This window comes from Gobio gobio (genome assembly GCF_949357685.1).
Source record: "Gobio gobio genome assembly, chromosome: 2".
Lineage (NCBI taxonomy): Eukaryota > Metazoa > Chordata > Actinopteri > Cypriniformes > Gobionidae > Gobio > Gobio gobio.
The window spans coordinates 28,597,071-28,614,974 of NC_137098.1; the positions used below are offsets into that span (position 1 = coordinate 28,597,071).

The following is a 17,904-nucleotide window of genomic DNA, read 5'->3' on the forward strand; positions in this document are numbered from 1 at the left end:
ACCTTAATTTGATCGTTAACATAACTAGGTTATGGTCAGAGACATTAAGATACGATTAAAATAAGATGCATTAAGATATGTACCTGCAATCGTGCATTGTTAACTAACTGTTTCCACTGATCGAAATGTAGTCAATCTGGGCTTTGGTGACCCGATCCAGGCTTCTCCATGTGTATCTGTGTCTATTATGTAGACGGAAAAGGATGTTGGGGATCACCAGACTGTGCTCAGCACAGAAGTTTACCAATACTTGACCCTGTTCATTTCTATCGCCATGCACATACTTTCCTAGAACACTATGTTGCATTTTCTCCAACTCTGGCATTGAAGTCACCTGTAATTACCTCATTACCTCATCCCATTATAAAACTGTTCAGCATCCTCATCAGGTTTGTCAGCTGTATTTCTTTTTTTGTGGCAAATGTAGCAGAGATCAATCTGCTACTTGCTGGGTTATAAGATGTCAAACATGGGATAGTGGAATTATAGACCCATATGATTATTCCAACTCTGTGATGCTCTCGTTTATCTGCACCTGAAAACAGCAATGTATGTCCATCTATCGTTGTAAAGTGTCCAGAACCTGACCATTTTGTTTCTGACAAACCACAGATACTGATGCCAAGCTCTTTGCTGAGAATTTCTAGTTTGCCAAGCTTGTTGAGACCTCTCACATTTCACTGACCAATTTTGATATGCTGTCTGCCATTCAATCGTTGTTTGATGTCGTCTGGAATTGTTGTTGTTGAGCCAGTAGAACACTTCCCGGCGCCCATCCTGTCTCTCACAATGGACATCGCAGACCTTTTTATTCTGGGCAACATCAGAGCAAGTATTATGTTATTGTCATGCCTACTCAGTCATGCTCTTTGGAATGTAGAGACTGACTGAGCATCACAAACTCTTGTCAGCCCTGCAGTCGTACCGAGTACAGCTTGCCACTATACTGAGTTGAACCCAGCTTACACCTTGCCGTGACACTGGTATCGCTGTTGATCAGTTCTAGCTGAACCTCCACCGATGCCAGCAAAAATCAACTGCTGCTTTCCAGTTGACTGTTGCCATGACCTGCGTTAGAAAGCCATTTTCTGGGTTCCTTTAGAACTTGTCCACCTCGCTTAACACCCAAGGTGGTTCTTGAGCTGAAGCGTTTCCTCCGCAGGCAATCCCATACTTGGCTGTTTTCACTCCTCCAACACTGTGAGGTGCAGGTCGGACTTTTGGACATGAAGTCTTTATTCTCTAAATACCTTTTAAATATTTTTCCAGTATTATTTGTGGCTCCTTCTCCTTTTTATTTCTTCCTCTCACTTAAGTGTAGATTTAGTTTTATCTTACCAAACGATTTCATTGGACTTTTAAGTATAAAGTAAACAAACAAAAAAAGGGTTCTGATTAGCATCCTGGTATATTGCCTGTGTAATTTCTCAACCATATTCTGTTGCTCTCTTGTTTTCAATTACACTAATTGGTAGGCCATTGCAATATACAAGTTTGTAAGCACTCAGATCTCTGTTTTCTTTTTTAATTGCAGACCTAAGCAAATTCAGGCCTGTCTACGCACCCAAAGACTTCCTTGAGGTGGGTCTACATTTATCTAATCAGTTTATTTTCAAACATCCGGTCCAAATGAGAAAGATAGGGCTGGATATGAAGCAGCTGATTGGATTCCCTCAGGAAATGTTCGTTTAAATTACTCTGAGTCAGAATTGACTGAGAGGTTGTTTTGATAGCACCACAGAACCACTTACACTGATGAATGGTTTATTTATAGTTGGCATATTAAAGAGCGGTTTGAAGAAAATCTGAGGTTTTAGCGTTTGTCATGTCTAATACTTTTTACTATAAATAAATATTTTTATTTAGGTAATATGAAACGTAATACTTGTTATCCTGTAGGTGCTGATTGGTTTAAGAAATCTGAATAATGATCGCAGCGAAGATCTCACTGTAAGAAGCAACTGGGGTTTAATCCAGGTTTCCCTCAACGTCCGGGACATTCCTCAAATGGTGAGTCTCCCTTTTTTAACTTCCTTCTATTTTCATGTCAAGACAAACAATTTTGCATTGCAACAGCAGATAATCATCTGAAACCATTTCTATAAACAAATTACAGTAATCAAGAGTTCTAGAGAAATTTAAAGGGGTCATGAACTGGCTTTTTTTATACTGTTGTCTGAGGTCAACTTATGACGTTTGCGTGGTTTTTACATTAAAAAATTATCATAATGAATAAGTAATAGGCTATTTTCTACCTTAGTTTTGAGGCTCTCTCCTGGAACGCTTGTTTTTATCGGCGTGCCGCACTGAAGACTTGGAAGTAAACACCCACGGCTAGGATGGATAAGATTTGCATATTTAATGAGCTTCAGCTCTGTCAGTACATGTGGGAATTGTTTTGAAAGCATGTGGGAAAACGGCAACCGGAAAGAATCGCCCTCAGGGCTTGCAAAATATCTAACACAATGATTTCTCATTCACCCGCGATTTATTGGAATATTATTTTTTTATGACTTGGCCCACCCGATCAGTGGATATAACCGTGAACCGTGCACACACAGCACAAGCCCTTCAAGGGGTTGGGGTTCCAATAACGTGCATTTGGAAATACATATAAAGCACGCTTTGCTTCATTGAGAAGTGTTGCGCTGTTATCATTTATATGCATGGAGTGCGTCTCACCAGCTCGGTTAGCAAAATCCATCTCTGCATATGCTGTGATTTTTAGGTTGCTTATAACGTTCATCTCAGAATGCAATGTGCGCCATTTCACCAGATGTGGTAACGTGTTTGGTGTCATTACCAAAATACAAGTTTAAACCTTCGCAGAGTTGGCATTTTTTCATGTTCAAGAAATTACAGTGGCTGCAGCATTTATATCACAAAGACGTGGCCAACTATTAAAAAACTGAACATTTGAATTAAATGTTGTTTGGCATATAGTAAACAAGGATTTGATCATGCTGTAAAGTGTAACAACAACAATCACCTCTCTTTGGCTCTCTCTGCAGGCTTTTGTTATAATAATGTACATAGGCTGATTATGTTTAGATCATGTATATTACATAATGTATTTTAACAGTGTTGTTCAATAAAACCATATGATTACTTGCTTTTGAATGAATTATTATTTCCTTTTTGTTATTATAAGTATTTTAAGTCATTTTAAAGTCTATTGTTCGATTTTCATTACCACAAAAATGATCTGATTACTCGATTAATCCTCAGAATAATCGACCAAGTACTTGATAATCATTACCTCATCCCATTATAAAACTGTTCAGCATCAGAAATAATCATTAGCGACAGCATTAGATTAGTTAAAACATTTCAAAATGCACCTGCATTGTTTTGCATTTTATGACTTCCAGTCGAATAAAAGACTATTTTTTCCAGTCATATATCATCATTGACGATTTCTTAAAAAGGGTGTTAACATATCGTCTCATCTCGATCTCATGAACCCAATATTGTGTATTGTCTCGTGAGATAAGTGTATTGTCACACCCAGATAACATGCATTAGAAGTGATATAGGTGAAACAAATTAGGCCAAAATTCCTTTTCAAGACTTTGACTTTATAGAATTATCATAAACTCAACCCACTTTGTCCATTTGTAGAGATCAAATATTGATAATTGTGGCCCATTATCTCTCTGTGTTGCAGAGGGAAACGTATCCAGAACTGGGTCTTACTTATGGGCAGCTTGGTATAGATGATCACACTCATGTTCCCCCAGGTATTTATTTACTCAATTCATCCATAAGATAATCATGGAGTAAAGGAATATTACGTGGAGCTCCACTCCCGCCAGGTCCCAAAGTCGTTGTAGGATGTCCCTCTTGTTTTTTCTAACTAACAAATGAGCCCCCCCCCCCTACTAACTTGTCACAAGTCAACAGAAGCTTCACCTACTGTATACACCCTGAGTGCTCATGATGTTTAATATGTTCCGACCCTCTAAATTCTGTATGTACTATACATTGTATTTAAGGCTACCTACTGAGGCTCACTACTCATTTTTAAATATCTGTTGTATGGTCTGTTTGCACTGTCACTTCTTTTCTATCTTTCACTATCTCTGCTGTTTCAACAGATTTGTTTGAAAGTGAGCACATTCTCATTGGAAAAAAAGGTAAAATTAAACCCTTGTTGTCTTTATCATCACATGAATCCTTGTTTAAAACCGCTTTATCACTCTTGTCTCGTAGAGAATGTTTGTTTAATATTTGCCATTCCATTTCCCCTGAAATAATACAGTCTGGTCAGAAATTGAAGGTAGCATAGATGTATCTTTTCCTGTGATTTCCCATGATGCTATGCAATCAAAAGAATAAGCACTTACATTACCGTTTGTTGTTTTTAATAAAGAAAGAAATACTTCTATTCAGTAAGAATGCATTAAATTGATCAAAAATGACAGTAACAACATTTATAATGTTACTGAAGAATTCTATTCTGTTCTTTTGAACATTTTGTTCGTCAAAAAATCCTGAAGAAATGCATCACGTTTCCATAAAAATGTTAATCAGCTCAACTGTTTTCAAGATTGATAATAATAAGAAATGCTTCTTGAGCACCGAATCATCATATTAGATTGATTTCTGAAGGATCATGTGACACTGAAGACTAGAGTGTTGCTGAAAATTCAGTTTTGCCATCACAGGAATAAATTACATTTTAAAATATATTAAAATAAAAAGCAGTTTATTTAAGTTGTACTTATATTACAGAATATTACTGTTTTACTATATTGTTGATCAAATAAATGCAGATGGGCACAAGAGACTTATTTAAAAAAAATTTTTTTTTTTAAAAAACATTAAAATCCCAACCCAAACTTTTTGGTCCCCCCAAACAACGGTTTTCTCTAAAGCTCACTTTAATTTGTTCTGGATCATTAGACCTGATGTTATGTATTTTGTATATAGGATGTTCCTTCATATACAAAATACACTGCCTGTTTAGTTATTGACAAACTAGGCAGCTACTTTAGGTTTGGGACACAATAACAGAGTGTCTCTCTGAATGACAAAAGTATATGGATTAGCTTTCGATACTACAATAGCCTCTCAAGAGTGTTTACTAAAACATGTGGGTCCCTCTCCTGTTTTTCTGCATTTCTGTAGTGGTGAGCGAGCAAGACAGTGCAGCTGCGCAGCAGTACAGCAGGCAGGGCTGTCCCACGGGTCTCAGGGCCCAGCTATGGACTCTCATCCTGAATACTACTGATGATCCTGAGGTACTGACTGAATTTTAGAATGCATTTTTGTGCCCCTGAAAGGCATTTTAGAAAGGGGACACTGTTCGAAGGGTCGTTCCAGAAGTACAGTAAGTTAGCCACTGAATGTCTTTGTATGGGTGTTCCAAACAACTATGTATGAAATGGTAATGCCCTGCAACCTCTATTCTAATATATTCCTGTGATGGAAAAGCTGAATTTTGAAGAAGAAAAAAATATATATACACGTATATATTAGGATAGAAAGCAGCTTCTTTATAGTATTTCACAATATTACTAGTTTTTTTCTGTATTTTAACCGAATAAATGCAATACAGCCTTGGTACATGGTACAACCCCATACTTTGGAACGGTAGTGTATATATATTTCTCTCTCCACAGATCCTCAACCATGTATAAACCTACCATAAATATTTATGTACATTTAAAACAAATTCAACTATTTGTGTATCTAAATTACATTTATGGCAGTTGTTATCAACATGTGCCAGAACTGACATTTATAGATATTTATTTGTACTTACACTCTAAAAAATGCTGGGTTAAAAACAACCCAAGTTGGGTTGAAAATGGACAAACCCAGCGATTGCGTTGTTTTAAGCCAGCAATTGGGTAGTTAAAACAACCCAGAGTGATTTTCTCTGGTGTATATACCAGTGAACCATATTCAAGTCAGCTTGATTAGGTGGTTTGGCAGCCTCTATTAAGGATGTATAGTTTCCTTGTTCCTGGGCACACTTATAACAGCATAATGCATTTGAAAATGTCAAAAGAGACCCGAATTTGTACTGTGGTCCAGACCAAGCAGTTTTAAATGCATCATCCTTCTCAATACAATTAGCTTGAAGCTGCTTGTGGAGCAGAAATGACAGATCAGGTACCCCCTGTGATTTTTCACCCTGGGCGTCTAATAGCTGCCATTTTCAGATGTGAAGCAGTGTCTCTCTAGCCTGGCTCCGCCCTCCTACGAACTTCCGCTCAATTTTCATTTTCCTTCAGTACTATGAAATTCAGTAAATGAAATGTACAAGAGTCTGGTAAAACCAGGCTAGTGTCTCTCAGCTGGCTGATTAGTCCTTGGGCCTCCATTAAAGCAGTAAAACGGCATCTGGAGAATGTTACTTCTCTATGTGTTAATACCAAGACAAACACCCGGCGTGGTGCAGCACATTTTAAGTACTTTTTGAGCGAGTGCTGTAGATGTGGGCAGGACAGGAGCCGGTGGAATGACAGAGGGGAAGAGGGGAAATCACAAGAGTTTAAATGTTTCAGGTGGAACAATTATGTAACCGCTGATAAAAGCCGCTGTCTGGATGACAGTGACCAGATCTCATGCCTATCCTCACAGGAAAAATGGGAAAAATTATCCTGTCCTATCCTGTAACAGGATAGGCAAGGGCTTTTAGAAAGACTCATGATTAGAGCCTGTCTTAAAGGGATAGTTCACCCTAAAAAGAAAATTAAGTCATAATTTACTCACCCTGGTGTTGTTCTAATGTAGTATGCCCTTCTTTCTTTTATGGACCACAAACAGCGATAAAAAATGTCCCGCTCATGCTTGTCCATATGATGGCAGTGAATATCAACCAGCATCAAGCTTTTTAAAAAAGACGCAAAAGTATCACAGAATGATCTCATGCGACACGTGCCGTATATTCCAAGTGTTCTGGGATATACGATAGGGCTTAGTGAAAAAACAAACCGCAATTTAATGTATTTTGTAACAAAATTCTTGACCTTGGCCATTGCGACCTAGGCGTTCATGAGGCTCTGTTAGCGGCACCGCTCCGCCTCGCCCAGAAAAACACAAGTTGTGAGAAATCAAGATGAATAAAAATGCAACATGAAATACAATCCATGTATCATCCTTCTCTGAGGTGAATATATCTATTGTGTTCGTTGTAACAAGAAGTTATCGCATTCACATATGTCAAATGTCATTCTGACTGTCATTAAGACAAACTGAGTTTGGGTCCGGTGATATTTGAAGTACACGGATACTTTTTGGGGATTTCTAGGCGTTGTATTTAATTTCATTTTCATCTTCTCACAACTTTTGTGCCTTTTCTGGGAAACACGAAGTGAACTGCGACGCTAATAGAGTCTATAAACGTGCACATCATGCAGGTCAATACATTTTCGCCAAACCCTATCGTATACCTTGGAATCTTTAAAAATACTTTATGCTGGTTGCTATTCTCTACCAATACATGGACCAACGCAGGACATTTTTGTTGTTGTTGAAATTTTCTTTTTGTGGCCCATAAAAGAAAGAAGGGTATGTGGCATTAGAACAACACCAGGGTGAATAAATAATGACTTAATTTTAATCAATCAGTTTTAAATGCGAGGTTATTGAAAGTTATTTATGAAAAAGTTGTTGTTTTGTAATTTTCCAAGTAAGAACTTCCTGGAATGACTTGAAGCCAGGAAAATTTTAAGTTTATGATTTTTTGGCGGCAATGCCTGTCAATGCCTTACTGATTCAACTCATTAATTTCAATCACATTCATTTAAATGCATTTTATATATTTTTTCTAAACTCATCTTCCTGTCAGTAAGCATACAATTGAGGTGATTAATGAAAATTATATAACTTTTGCATTTAAGTTTTATAAATAACAATCATACTACAATAAAAATATGCATTCAAATGTCAAAATAGAGCATCTAAGATCAAGTGATGATTTAGATCTGGTTGTAATATTTTGCACCAATCTATTGTGACAATACATTTTTTTGCCATGTTTAGCCATTTTCAGCTGGAGATCCCGTTGAGAGCATAAGAGCATGATTTGAGTGATTGAAAGCGATCCTATTAATATGCTTCTTACAATAGCAATTTAATCAGTTAATTGGTTAGTATAATTAACTTAGCTGTAATGAGTGGGTGTAGTTTGATCTGCGTATAGGTGCTTCTTTATCCATTATGTATTAGTTAATCTAATTCAGCTGACTGAGATAAATGCACTTTGTCAGTTCTTTTGTTTTTATTTCATTAAACAGGTCATAACACATTACGAACAGCTGAAAGCCAGAGTCATACATCATGGCCTGCTTGTGGACAACCTAATATATAAGGTACATTTACAATGCAGTTAATTTCAAGAGAATCAAATATTCTCGAATAGGTTTTGACCAATAGAGTAACAGTCCTGAAAGACTCATTTATTCCAAGATATATGCTTTAGGGCCAGTACATACCACACCGAAGCCAAAACTAAAGGCAATGAAAGCCGACGGTGGTGTCGGCTCACGTCAGTTGTGTTCGGGAAAAAAAGTTGCGCTTGAACAAACCGCAAATACAGCCGACATCCGTCAGCATGTACGTTCTACGCCTGCGTGAAAGATAATGGGCCCTATTTTAACAATCTGAGCGCGTAGTCTGATGCGCATGGTGCAGGAGCACGTAGAGCGTGTTTGAATCCACTTTTGCTAGTTTAACGACGGGAAAAATGGTCGGCACGCCAGGCGCATGGTCCGAAAGGGTTGTACCTAGTCTCTTAATGAGTAATGGGTGTGTTTTGGGTGTAACATGCAATAAACTAGTCAGAGTGTCATCTCCCATTCCCTTTAAAAGCCAGTTGCACTTGCACCATGGCGGATTCGGTATTTACATGGCGGTATTTATATTTACAAAGACTGAACGCTTCTCCAGAGAGGAATCCTTCTGTTTTTAATATTTAAATTTTTTTTTTTATATATTTAAAAAGTTTGTGTGCTGCTGCACACCCCTGTGTGTGTAATAAGTGTACACGTGTTGTGTACCCGCCTATAGGCGCATATTACTAATGCGGCCTTTAAATAACACAAAAAATACTGTGCTATTAACTTTGACCTACAAAAACCTGTTTTAATGGCACAGGCGTTTTCAGTTGCCTCAAAATCGCAACGCGCCAACAATGTGCCTGAACATACCTTGTTTTCAGACTAGCACGCCCATGGGCGAACAGATGGGCGCGAGTGCATTTGCTATTTAAACAACGCCACGCTGGACGTGAAAATGATAACTGTGTCGAGCTGAAAATTGCAAACAACACTTGCATTGCGTCTGCCGTCGCATTGCGCCATGTGTATGACAGGGCCCAATAACTGTCCACAAGATGACAGTATTCACCATTCAAATAAGGGAACATGAACTAGAAATATGAATATACAAACTGTAAACAAAGCACTGCTTGCTTACCATTTTGACTATGAATCATGCTGATCAGTTTGTCTTCACTTCTATTAATTAGGCTACATACGGCCATGTCGTTATGAAAATATTTGCATATTGGAATGCTCCGAAAATATGAAGATGTAGGTAAATGTATAAGTGCCTCCTTCGTGTGCCCTCTTGTCATCGTTGTTTGCTTGCTTTGTCACTTTTGTTTTTGTTCTTGTGCACTGGTTTACAAAGCTAAACAGTCAATCAGAATGATTTCTTTTCCCAACGGCCTGACGGCAATTCATCATTCTGAATCTCAGGTCCGACTAAAGCCGAAACTAAAACTAGCCCGAACAATGCTTGTGTCCCGGCCCTAAATAATAAATAAAAAATATTAAAAAGTGTCTAATTTCACCACACCCAGTGCACCCATTTCTGAATAAAATACCTGATTTTTCTTCTCAGGATGTGAAGCTCACTGCAAGTAATGACGATTACTACTTTGTGTTTGAGGACTATTTATATCAGGTGGGTGAATGCATGTCACTGTCAGCGTAACACATTTCACAATGCAAACTTTCAATCACTTGATTACAAATGATAATTTTTCTCAGTGAATCATAAACAAGCTCTGATAATCAAAGAAGTAAAACAGTTTCCCAAGTTATTTTGGACATGACATTGATAGAGGTCGTTGTACACATATATTACTGTAGCCTAAACTACTGTGAGAAAGTTACCCATGCAAACCAATGCTCTTTCACTTCATATACCTAAATCTGGATAGATACAGATAGGATTGGTCACAAATAGACCTCTCTATAATAGACTTCTCTATTCATGTGGAATTGATGAGTTGTTTATTATTATAATAGGAGCATTATTACATTTCCACTGCTTGATGTTTACTTTCACCACAAAATCATACTCAAGATTAATTTGCGTGTTCATTTTTCCCCCATAAAACGGTGAAACACGCTGAGATACCCTGCCTTATATGTGAGGCCATTTTTAGATATCATTAGGGAAAAATACACTCTTGATCTCCTAGTTTCATAAATGGTTATGATGAAATACGTCAGCAATTCAGTCTCAAAAGCAAGCAATTTTAGAGATTTTCAAAGTTGCTGTTGTGCCTCTTTGCTTTTTCCTGAGTTTTCGCTGAAATATACAAAAGGAAATGTCCAGTGGTTTTGGGCTTCATGGGAGAACATTGTGTCTTCACTATGGAACGGTAATATGAGTTGCAGGTGTGAGGTGATAAAGGAGCCAGGCTACTTGTAAATATTGGTTTAGTGTGAAATATGTGGGTCGTTCAGACACTGGGTGGTCATAATATGTTTTTGTTAGAGAGGTGATTACTTTTCAATCCAATAGTGGTACTTGGTGGTGTATTAGCAAGAGAGAACAGATATTCAAACTCTAAGGGCCAGATTTACTAAACAGGGCAAATTAGCATGAGAGCGCAATCCCATAAAAGTGCCAATAGTAGTGGAAAGTTCTGCGTGTGATCTACTGAACGATGCACAAATTAAAGAACACAGACGCAGTCGGATCATTTCCATTATGTCCAATGCAATCTACCAGGAGCAGCGCAAATTAACGTCTGTTTTAAGACATGCTTTTTTGGGCGGTAAATAATGGTGCAAACACCAGTAAATTGACAAGCGCAAACCTTAGTAAATCACCTTGCATGATTCATTTAAATACACTTCTCCAATAAATTTTGCGTCTGAAAAGAAAACTCCTACAAATGCATATGCAATGTTCAGCTGCAAAATAACTCTGTCCACGTCTTTTCAGCGCTAGTTTGTCTTTAGGTTTATTATAATATAATATAATTTTTTAAATTTTTTTAAGAGAATGTGAGTGGCCGAGCAAAACTCGCTACCATGATGCAAGGGTGTTTTGGATGGTTGCCAAATATTTCGAAATATGAAACATATATTGTCCAGTTTGGTATCATCTGTAATTGAGCTTTTAGGTCGCTAGAACTGTATTTGGCCACTTATGGTTAGAAATCTTCAGAAATGCATTTAAAACAAATTAAGTTTGTTGATTTTTTTAAAGGATTCTGTTTTTAAAATAAATTATATTTCCATTATGGGAAAAATAATAAAAGAGAAAGAACATGCTTGACCTCAGCAGGCTGAAACCCTAAAGTGCCTCTTCAAATGTAATTGAACCAGGAAATAAGCAATTTACCAAAGATACAAAGTGTGTTTTGCTATAGTAATCTGTTACTGTTTGTGTTGGCAATTATTTTTCCATTGTTTTTCTCCACAGGTCTTGCTGTGTTTTTCACGAGACACTGCAGTCCTTGAGCATTTCAACTACAACAGCGCTACGCCGCCTAAATCTTACGTCCAAAGTAACGTCTTTGAATATTTATCTTTGTTGCAAAGTTTTGATATCTTCCTTAGTTTATATTTAGTCTGTAAAGTTGTCTTTTTCTCAGGCAAGTCTGGCTCAGAGCAGTGTGCTGTGGTTTACCCCCCAAATGGTGAGACAGCAGCTTTTTCAAGTATTTGCATAATATCATGACCCAGCAGATTCTCTAAAATATATGTGAAACCTATACCAGTGCATTTATTAGATGATCTATTAGTTTAACATTATTATGAAACAATTTTGTTATAACTGTAATCAAATTATGAACTGTCTGTTCCGCAGGTGTCATCCCATTTCATGGCTTCTCAATGTACGGTGAGTATGAAGAATAAAGCACATATCCTCAAATTGCAAAATCAATTTTCTAAGCAAGCGTCTGTCTGTATCCTGTGCTGCAGTTGCCCCTCTGTGTTTCTTATATAACGAGCCATCTAAGCTTTACAGCGTGTTTAGGGAGATGTATATTCGCTATTTCTTCAGATTACACTCAATCTCTTCACATCCATCTGTAAGTATCTGTGTGTCCGTGTGTGACGTCATTTGATTTGTGTCAGTTTGCTTAGGTTGATGGTCGCTGTATGTGTTTGTGTGTTTGTTAGGGTATAGTGTCTCTGTGCTTGCAGTTTGAGAGGTTACTGCAGACTCATCTTCCTCAACTGTTCTACCATCTACGAGAGATTGGAGCCCAACCGTGAGTTCACAATGCATATATATATATATATATATATATATATATATATATATATATATATATATATATATATATATATATATATATATATATATATATATATATATATATATATATATATATATATATATATATATATATATATATATATATATATATATATATATATATATATATATATATATATATATATATATATATTAGTGCTGTCAAATCGATGAATCGTGATTAATCGCATCCAACATAAAAGTGTGTGTGTGTATATACAGTGAGGAAAATAAGTATTTGAACACTCTGCTATTTGCAAGTTCTCCCACTTAGAAATCATGGAGGGGTCTGAAATTGTCATCGTAGGTGCATGTCCACTGAGAGAGACATAATCTAAAAAAAAAATCCAGAAATCACAATGTATGATTTTTTAACTATTTATTTGTATGATACAGCTGCAAATAAGTATTTGAACACCTGAGAAAATCAATGTTAGTATTTGGTACAGTAGCCTTTGTTTGCAATTACAGAGGTCAAATGTTTCCTGTAGTTTTTCACCAGGTTTGCACACACTGCAGGAGGGATTTTGGCCCACTCCTCCACACAGATCTTCTCTAGATCAGTCAGGTTTCTGGCCTGTCGCTGAGAAACACGGAGTTTGAGCTCCCTCCAAAGATTCTCTATTGGGTTTAGGTCTGGAGACTGGCTAGGCCACGCCAGAACCTTGATATGCTTCTTACAGAGCCACTCCTTGGTTATCCTGGCTGTGTGCTTCGGGTCATTGTCATGTTGGAAGACCCAGCCTCGACCCATCTTCAATGCTCTAACTGAGGGAAGGAGGTTGTTCCCCAAAATCTCGCAATACATGGCCCCGGTCATCCTCTCCTTAATACAGTGCAGTCGCCCTGTCCCATGTGCAGAAAAACACCCCCAAAGCATGATGCTACCACCCCCATGCTTCACAGTAGGGATGGTATTCTTGGGATGGTACTCATCATTCTTCTTCCTCCAAACACGTTTAATGGAATTATGACCAAAAAGTTCTATTTTGGTCTCATCTGACCACATGACTTTCTTCCATGACTCCTCTGGATCATCCAAATGGTCATTGGCAAACTTAAGACGGGCCTGGACATGTGCTGGTTTAAGCAGGGGAACCTTCCGTGCCATGCATGATTTCAAACCATGACGTCTTAGTGTATTACCAACAGTAACCTTGGAAACGATGGTCCCAGCTCTTTTCAGGTCATTGACCAGCTCCTCCCGTGTAGTTCTGGGCTGATTTCTCACCTTTCTTAGGATCATTGAGACCCCACGAGGTGAGATCTTGCATGGAGCCCCAGTCCGAGGGAGATTGACAGTCATGTTTAGCTTCTTCCATTTTCTAATGATTGCTCCAACAGTGGACCTTTTTTCACCAAGCTGCTTGGCAATTTCCCCGTAGCCCTTTCCAGCCTTGTGGAGGTGTACAATTTTGTCTCTAGTGTCTTTGGACAGCTCTTTGGTCTTGACCATGTTAGTAGTTGGATTCTTACTGATTGTATGGGGTGGACAGGTGTCTTTCTGCAGCTAATGACCTCAAACAGGTGCATCTAATTTAGGATAATAAATGGAGTGGAGGTGGAGATTTTAAAGGCAGAATTCTAGCTGATAGACAGGTGTTCAAATACTTATTTGCAGCTGTATCATACAAATAAATAGTTTAAAAAATCATATATTATGATTTCTGGATATTTTTTTTTTAGATTATGTCTCTCACAGTGGACATGCCCTACGATGACAATTTCAGACCCCTCCATGATATCTAAGTGGGAGAACTTGCAAAATAGCAGGGTGTTCAAATACTTATTTTCCTCACTGTATATGTATGTATATATATATATATATATATATAATGGTCAGTTATAAACTCCACATATCTTGCAGAAGTCATTTTGACATCCTTAAGGGACCTTCCATCTCACTTCCGAATATTCCAGGCCAAATCATCACCTTCTAGCTCCTGACGTCACAGTCTTGTTGGAACGTGCTGGCCAATCACCAACCATCCAGAAATCCATCCATCTAGACCAGGGGTCTCAAACTCATTTTACCTTGGGGACCGCTGTAGGTAGACTCTGGGTCAGGCTGGGCCGCATCAAGTATTACACATAAAAAGTAGCACAACTGATCCAATCTTCTTAATCTTTATTATTAACAGTAACTGAATGTTTCTTCTGAACATGAACTGTTCATCTGAATTTGAACTAAATATAGCCTATAGAAATTAAATAATGTAATATGAAATAATGAATGATTTTAATTTAATTTTAAATAATAGACTAATTCACAGCAAGGCCGTAACCATAATTCACAGCAAGGCCGTAACCAGGTCAATCAGAACAGTGAGCGAAATTCTAAGTCTAATTCTAGTTGAGAAATAATCTTTTAGGGACTATTTGTAAACAATATTTGCATTCATTTGCGTCAAATATATTATTAGTCCCGAAAGTCTTTGCATGAGTTAGTGAATAAATACATAGATCCGCGATTTACTTACGGATTCCCTAGTGGTCTGGTGATAGAATTTTTGTAAACCGTGTCAAAGGTTCCGGGTTCTAATCTGCTCTCATATAGTTTTTCTTCAGTCAAATCAAAGATGTTCATCAATGATTGTATAATAAGATCATGGACACGTTTGCATTTTGATTTATGATTTCACCGGAAAGAATAGAGTCGCTCTCAGCAACGGCATTGAGCGATAGATTGACGCGCTCGTCTGTGTGTGAAGACTGTGCATGAGCCAAAAGAGAACGTAAACCCTGCATACTTTGATTTGATTGGCCATCTCAATAATTTTGACATTGACAAACGCTGTTAGACCACATTCGTTTCAACTGTCTGATCAGCTTCGTTCGTCTGTTCCTGTCAATCACGCGGTGTCAACCAATTACACTGCATGAGGGAGGGGCGAGCCATCTCTCTCTCTCTCTCTCTCTCTCTCTCTCTCTCTCTCTCTCTCTCTCTCTCTCTCTCTCTCTCTCTCTCTCTCACTCACACACACACACACACACACACACACACACACACACACACAAAGGGCGCGGCAAGCGCTGCACACGCAACGACTCCGCAAAAACACGCGGGCTGCACTAACACTAAACTTTGATGTCAAGAAGGGGGCCACAAAATATCATCCTGCGGGCCGCGAGTTTGAGACCCCTGATCTAGACCATCCATTGTAGTACAGCATTCGTCAATTAATAAAACTATTTAAAAATGTATGTGTGTGTGTGTGTGGGCATGTTTTTGTGAAATATCAGGACACAAATGTGTATAATGACATGGGTATGACATAGGTATTACAAGGAGAGGGTGAAATATGAGAATGTTACCCATGTCCTCACTTTTCAAAAGGCTTATAAATCATACAGAATTAGTTTTTTTTTTCGCAGAAAGTAAACTGTGCAGTTTCCTGTGATGGGTAGGTTAAGGGGCAGGGGCATACGGTATAAAAACCATTTTGCCTATGGAATGTCCCCACATTTCACAAAAACCCCCTGTGTGTGTGTGTGTGTGTTTGCACATATATATGTATGTATTAGGGCTGCTCGATTATGGAAAAAATCATAATCACGATTATTTTGGTCAATATTGAAATCACGATTATGTAACACAATTATTTCACATGACTTTGGGAATGTGTTGTATTTATTAAAAATACACCTTTCAAAAATTCAATTGAAATTGTAACATTTGTTGTACTTTTTGATCTATTAAAATAAATAATATAACATATATTCAAATCAAAGTATAAAAGTATTCACGTAAAAATGATAATCACAAATAAATAAGATCAACAATATGGTTCGGCTAGATATGCTTTTCAGGTACGTCTAACATTAGTTTTCAGGTACAGAAATGTATCAAATGTAAAATAGCATTGCATATTTGAGTGCATAAATTAAAGATGAATCCTATTAAACTTACAAAAGCTATTCAATCCGGATCGGATATGCGTCGTCTTTCTCGACTGTATAAAGTTCACTTAAGGCATATACAGACTATGTCTGCTAGGATACTCATCAAGATGGACATGTTGACATACGTTTTGTGTGAGTTTGTCCGTTCAAGAGCAAGACTTGAAAGAGAACTCAGTATTTGCGCGCTGAGAGACGTGTGCGCGCTCTCGGATGAGAGCACAGAGATACATTTTCTCACTGCGCGCGGCTTCTCATTCGCGTCTTCTGGCACAAAACCCGGGTGATGACGGTGAAAACGACTGGTCATATTCAAACATACGGCAGCACTCGCATGCATTGAACAAAGTTTACAAAGAGAGAATTATTTGAAAAATATGAGGGGAAAAAAGGACGTTTACACGGCACCCCTGCTCTCGTCAGTTTTTGTTTCTTTATTAGATTGTCATAGGTCACTCTGTGTTTAATTTTCAAGTGGTAAAACAAATTCGTGATGTTCCCTTGCGTTGCAGCCACTACCATGTAGCAAATCTTGCACGTAGCATGTTTCTGCTCGTCGTCTGATTCCTCGAAGCCAAACTGTTCCCAGACAACGGAGTTGGTTTTGCTTTTTTTGCTCACCAAACGCTGCTGTAACTGCCCTCCTTCTGCCATCTTTACTCGCGCCGAGTTTTTAAATTCTGCACACGAGACTCCCGATCTGAGAAAGTTTGTGGCTTCGGGAGGGGCGGATGAGCGCGTGCGCGTTTCATTCAGAACGCAAGGCAAAATAATCGTTTTTTCTCGATTGTACTATTTTGGTGATCGTTGGGAGGCAAAATCGAAATCGAAATCGAAATTCGATTAATTGCACAGCCCTAGTATGTATGTATGTATTTATGTATATACACACACATACATACATACATACATACATACATACATACATGTATATTATATATTTACAAACTTCTATGTTAGATGCGATTTAATCGATTTGACAGCACAAAAATATATTTATGAAAATGTGCCTTTATTATTGTTTACTGAAAAAATGTCAAATAACCAATAGTCGTATTTCTCCTGGGCACAGTGGTAATAGGGTTCTATATAAATCTCCGTTTTTTTGTTGTTGTTTTTTTTGTGACTATTTGTTGAATCTAATTTGATTTTGAGTCCAGATCCTTAAAAAATTACACTATCATTAGATTGGTAGTAAAATAAAATAAAATTCATCTCTTATATCTAGGGCTAGGAAATTGTTCTAAACCTCCAGCCTTAACTGATAAACTTCTGTGCAAAACTTATTAAGACTGACGATTTCTGCCTGCCAGATGATAAGATAGGTAAGATTTATAATGAAAAATAGACTAAAGCCTTATTTATGGACCACCAGAACTAAAACACTTCAGCAAATACATAGCAATGTGCTAAAATCCAAAGCTCAATGCTTACGTTACTCAAATTTCAGACCTTATTTCAGGTCACTTCAGTGAAACGCTG

General features: G+C 37.7%; 1 protein-coding gene across 2 annotated transcripts in view; it reads left to right on the plus strand.

Moving 5' to 3' along the window:
• tbc1d19 (TBC1 domain family, member 19) overlaps nt 1-17,904 on the plus strand; it is a 35,017-nt gene that overhangs the window by 10,834 nt on the left and 6,279 nt on the right. Inside the window, exons 7-18 of one of the 2 annotated variants that reach the window (XM_079843515.1) lie at nt 1,535-1,581; nt 1,900-2,010; nt 3,668-3,740; nt 4,098-4,136; nt 5,131-5,243; nt 8,250-8,324; nt 9,859-9,921; nt 11,680-11,764; nt 11,837-11,896; nt 12,067-12,099; nt 12,183-12,292; nt 12,384-12,475. In XM_079843515.1, the coding sequence (XP_079699641.1) occupies nt 1,535-1,581; nt 1,900-2,010; nt 3,668-3,740; nt 4,098-4,136; nt 5,131-5,243; nt 8,250-8,324; nt 9,859-9,921; nt 11,680-11,764; nt 11,837-11,896; nt 12,067-12,099; nt 12,183-12,292; nt 12,384-12,475 (901 nt within the window). The remainder of the gene's footprint in view (nt 1-1,534; nt 1,582-1,899; nt 2,011-3,667; nt 3,741-4,097; nt 4,137-5,130; nt 5,244-8,249; nt 8,325-9,858; nt 9,922-11,679; nt 11,765-11,836; nt 11,897-12,066; nt 12,100-12,182; nt 12,293-12,383; nt 12,476-17,904) is intronic. The other variant, XM_079843516.1, reaches the window with a different exon arrangement.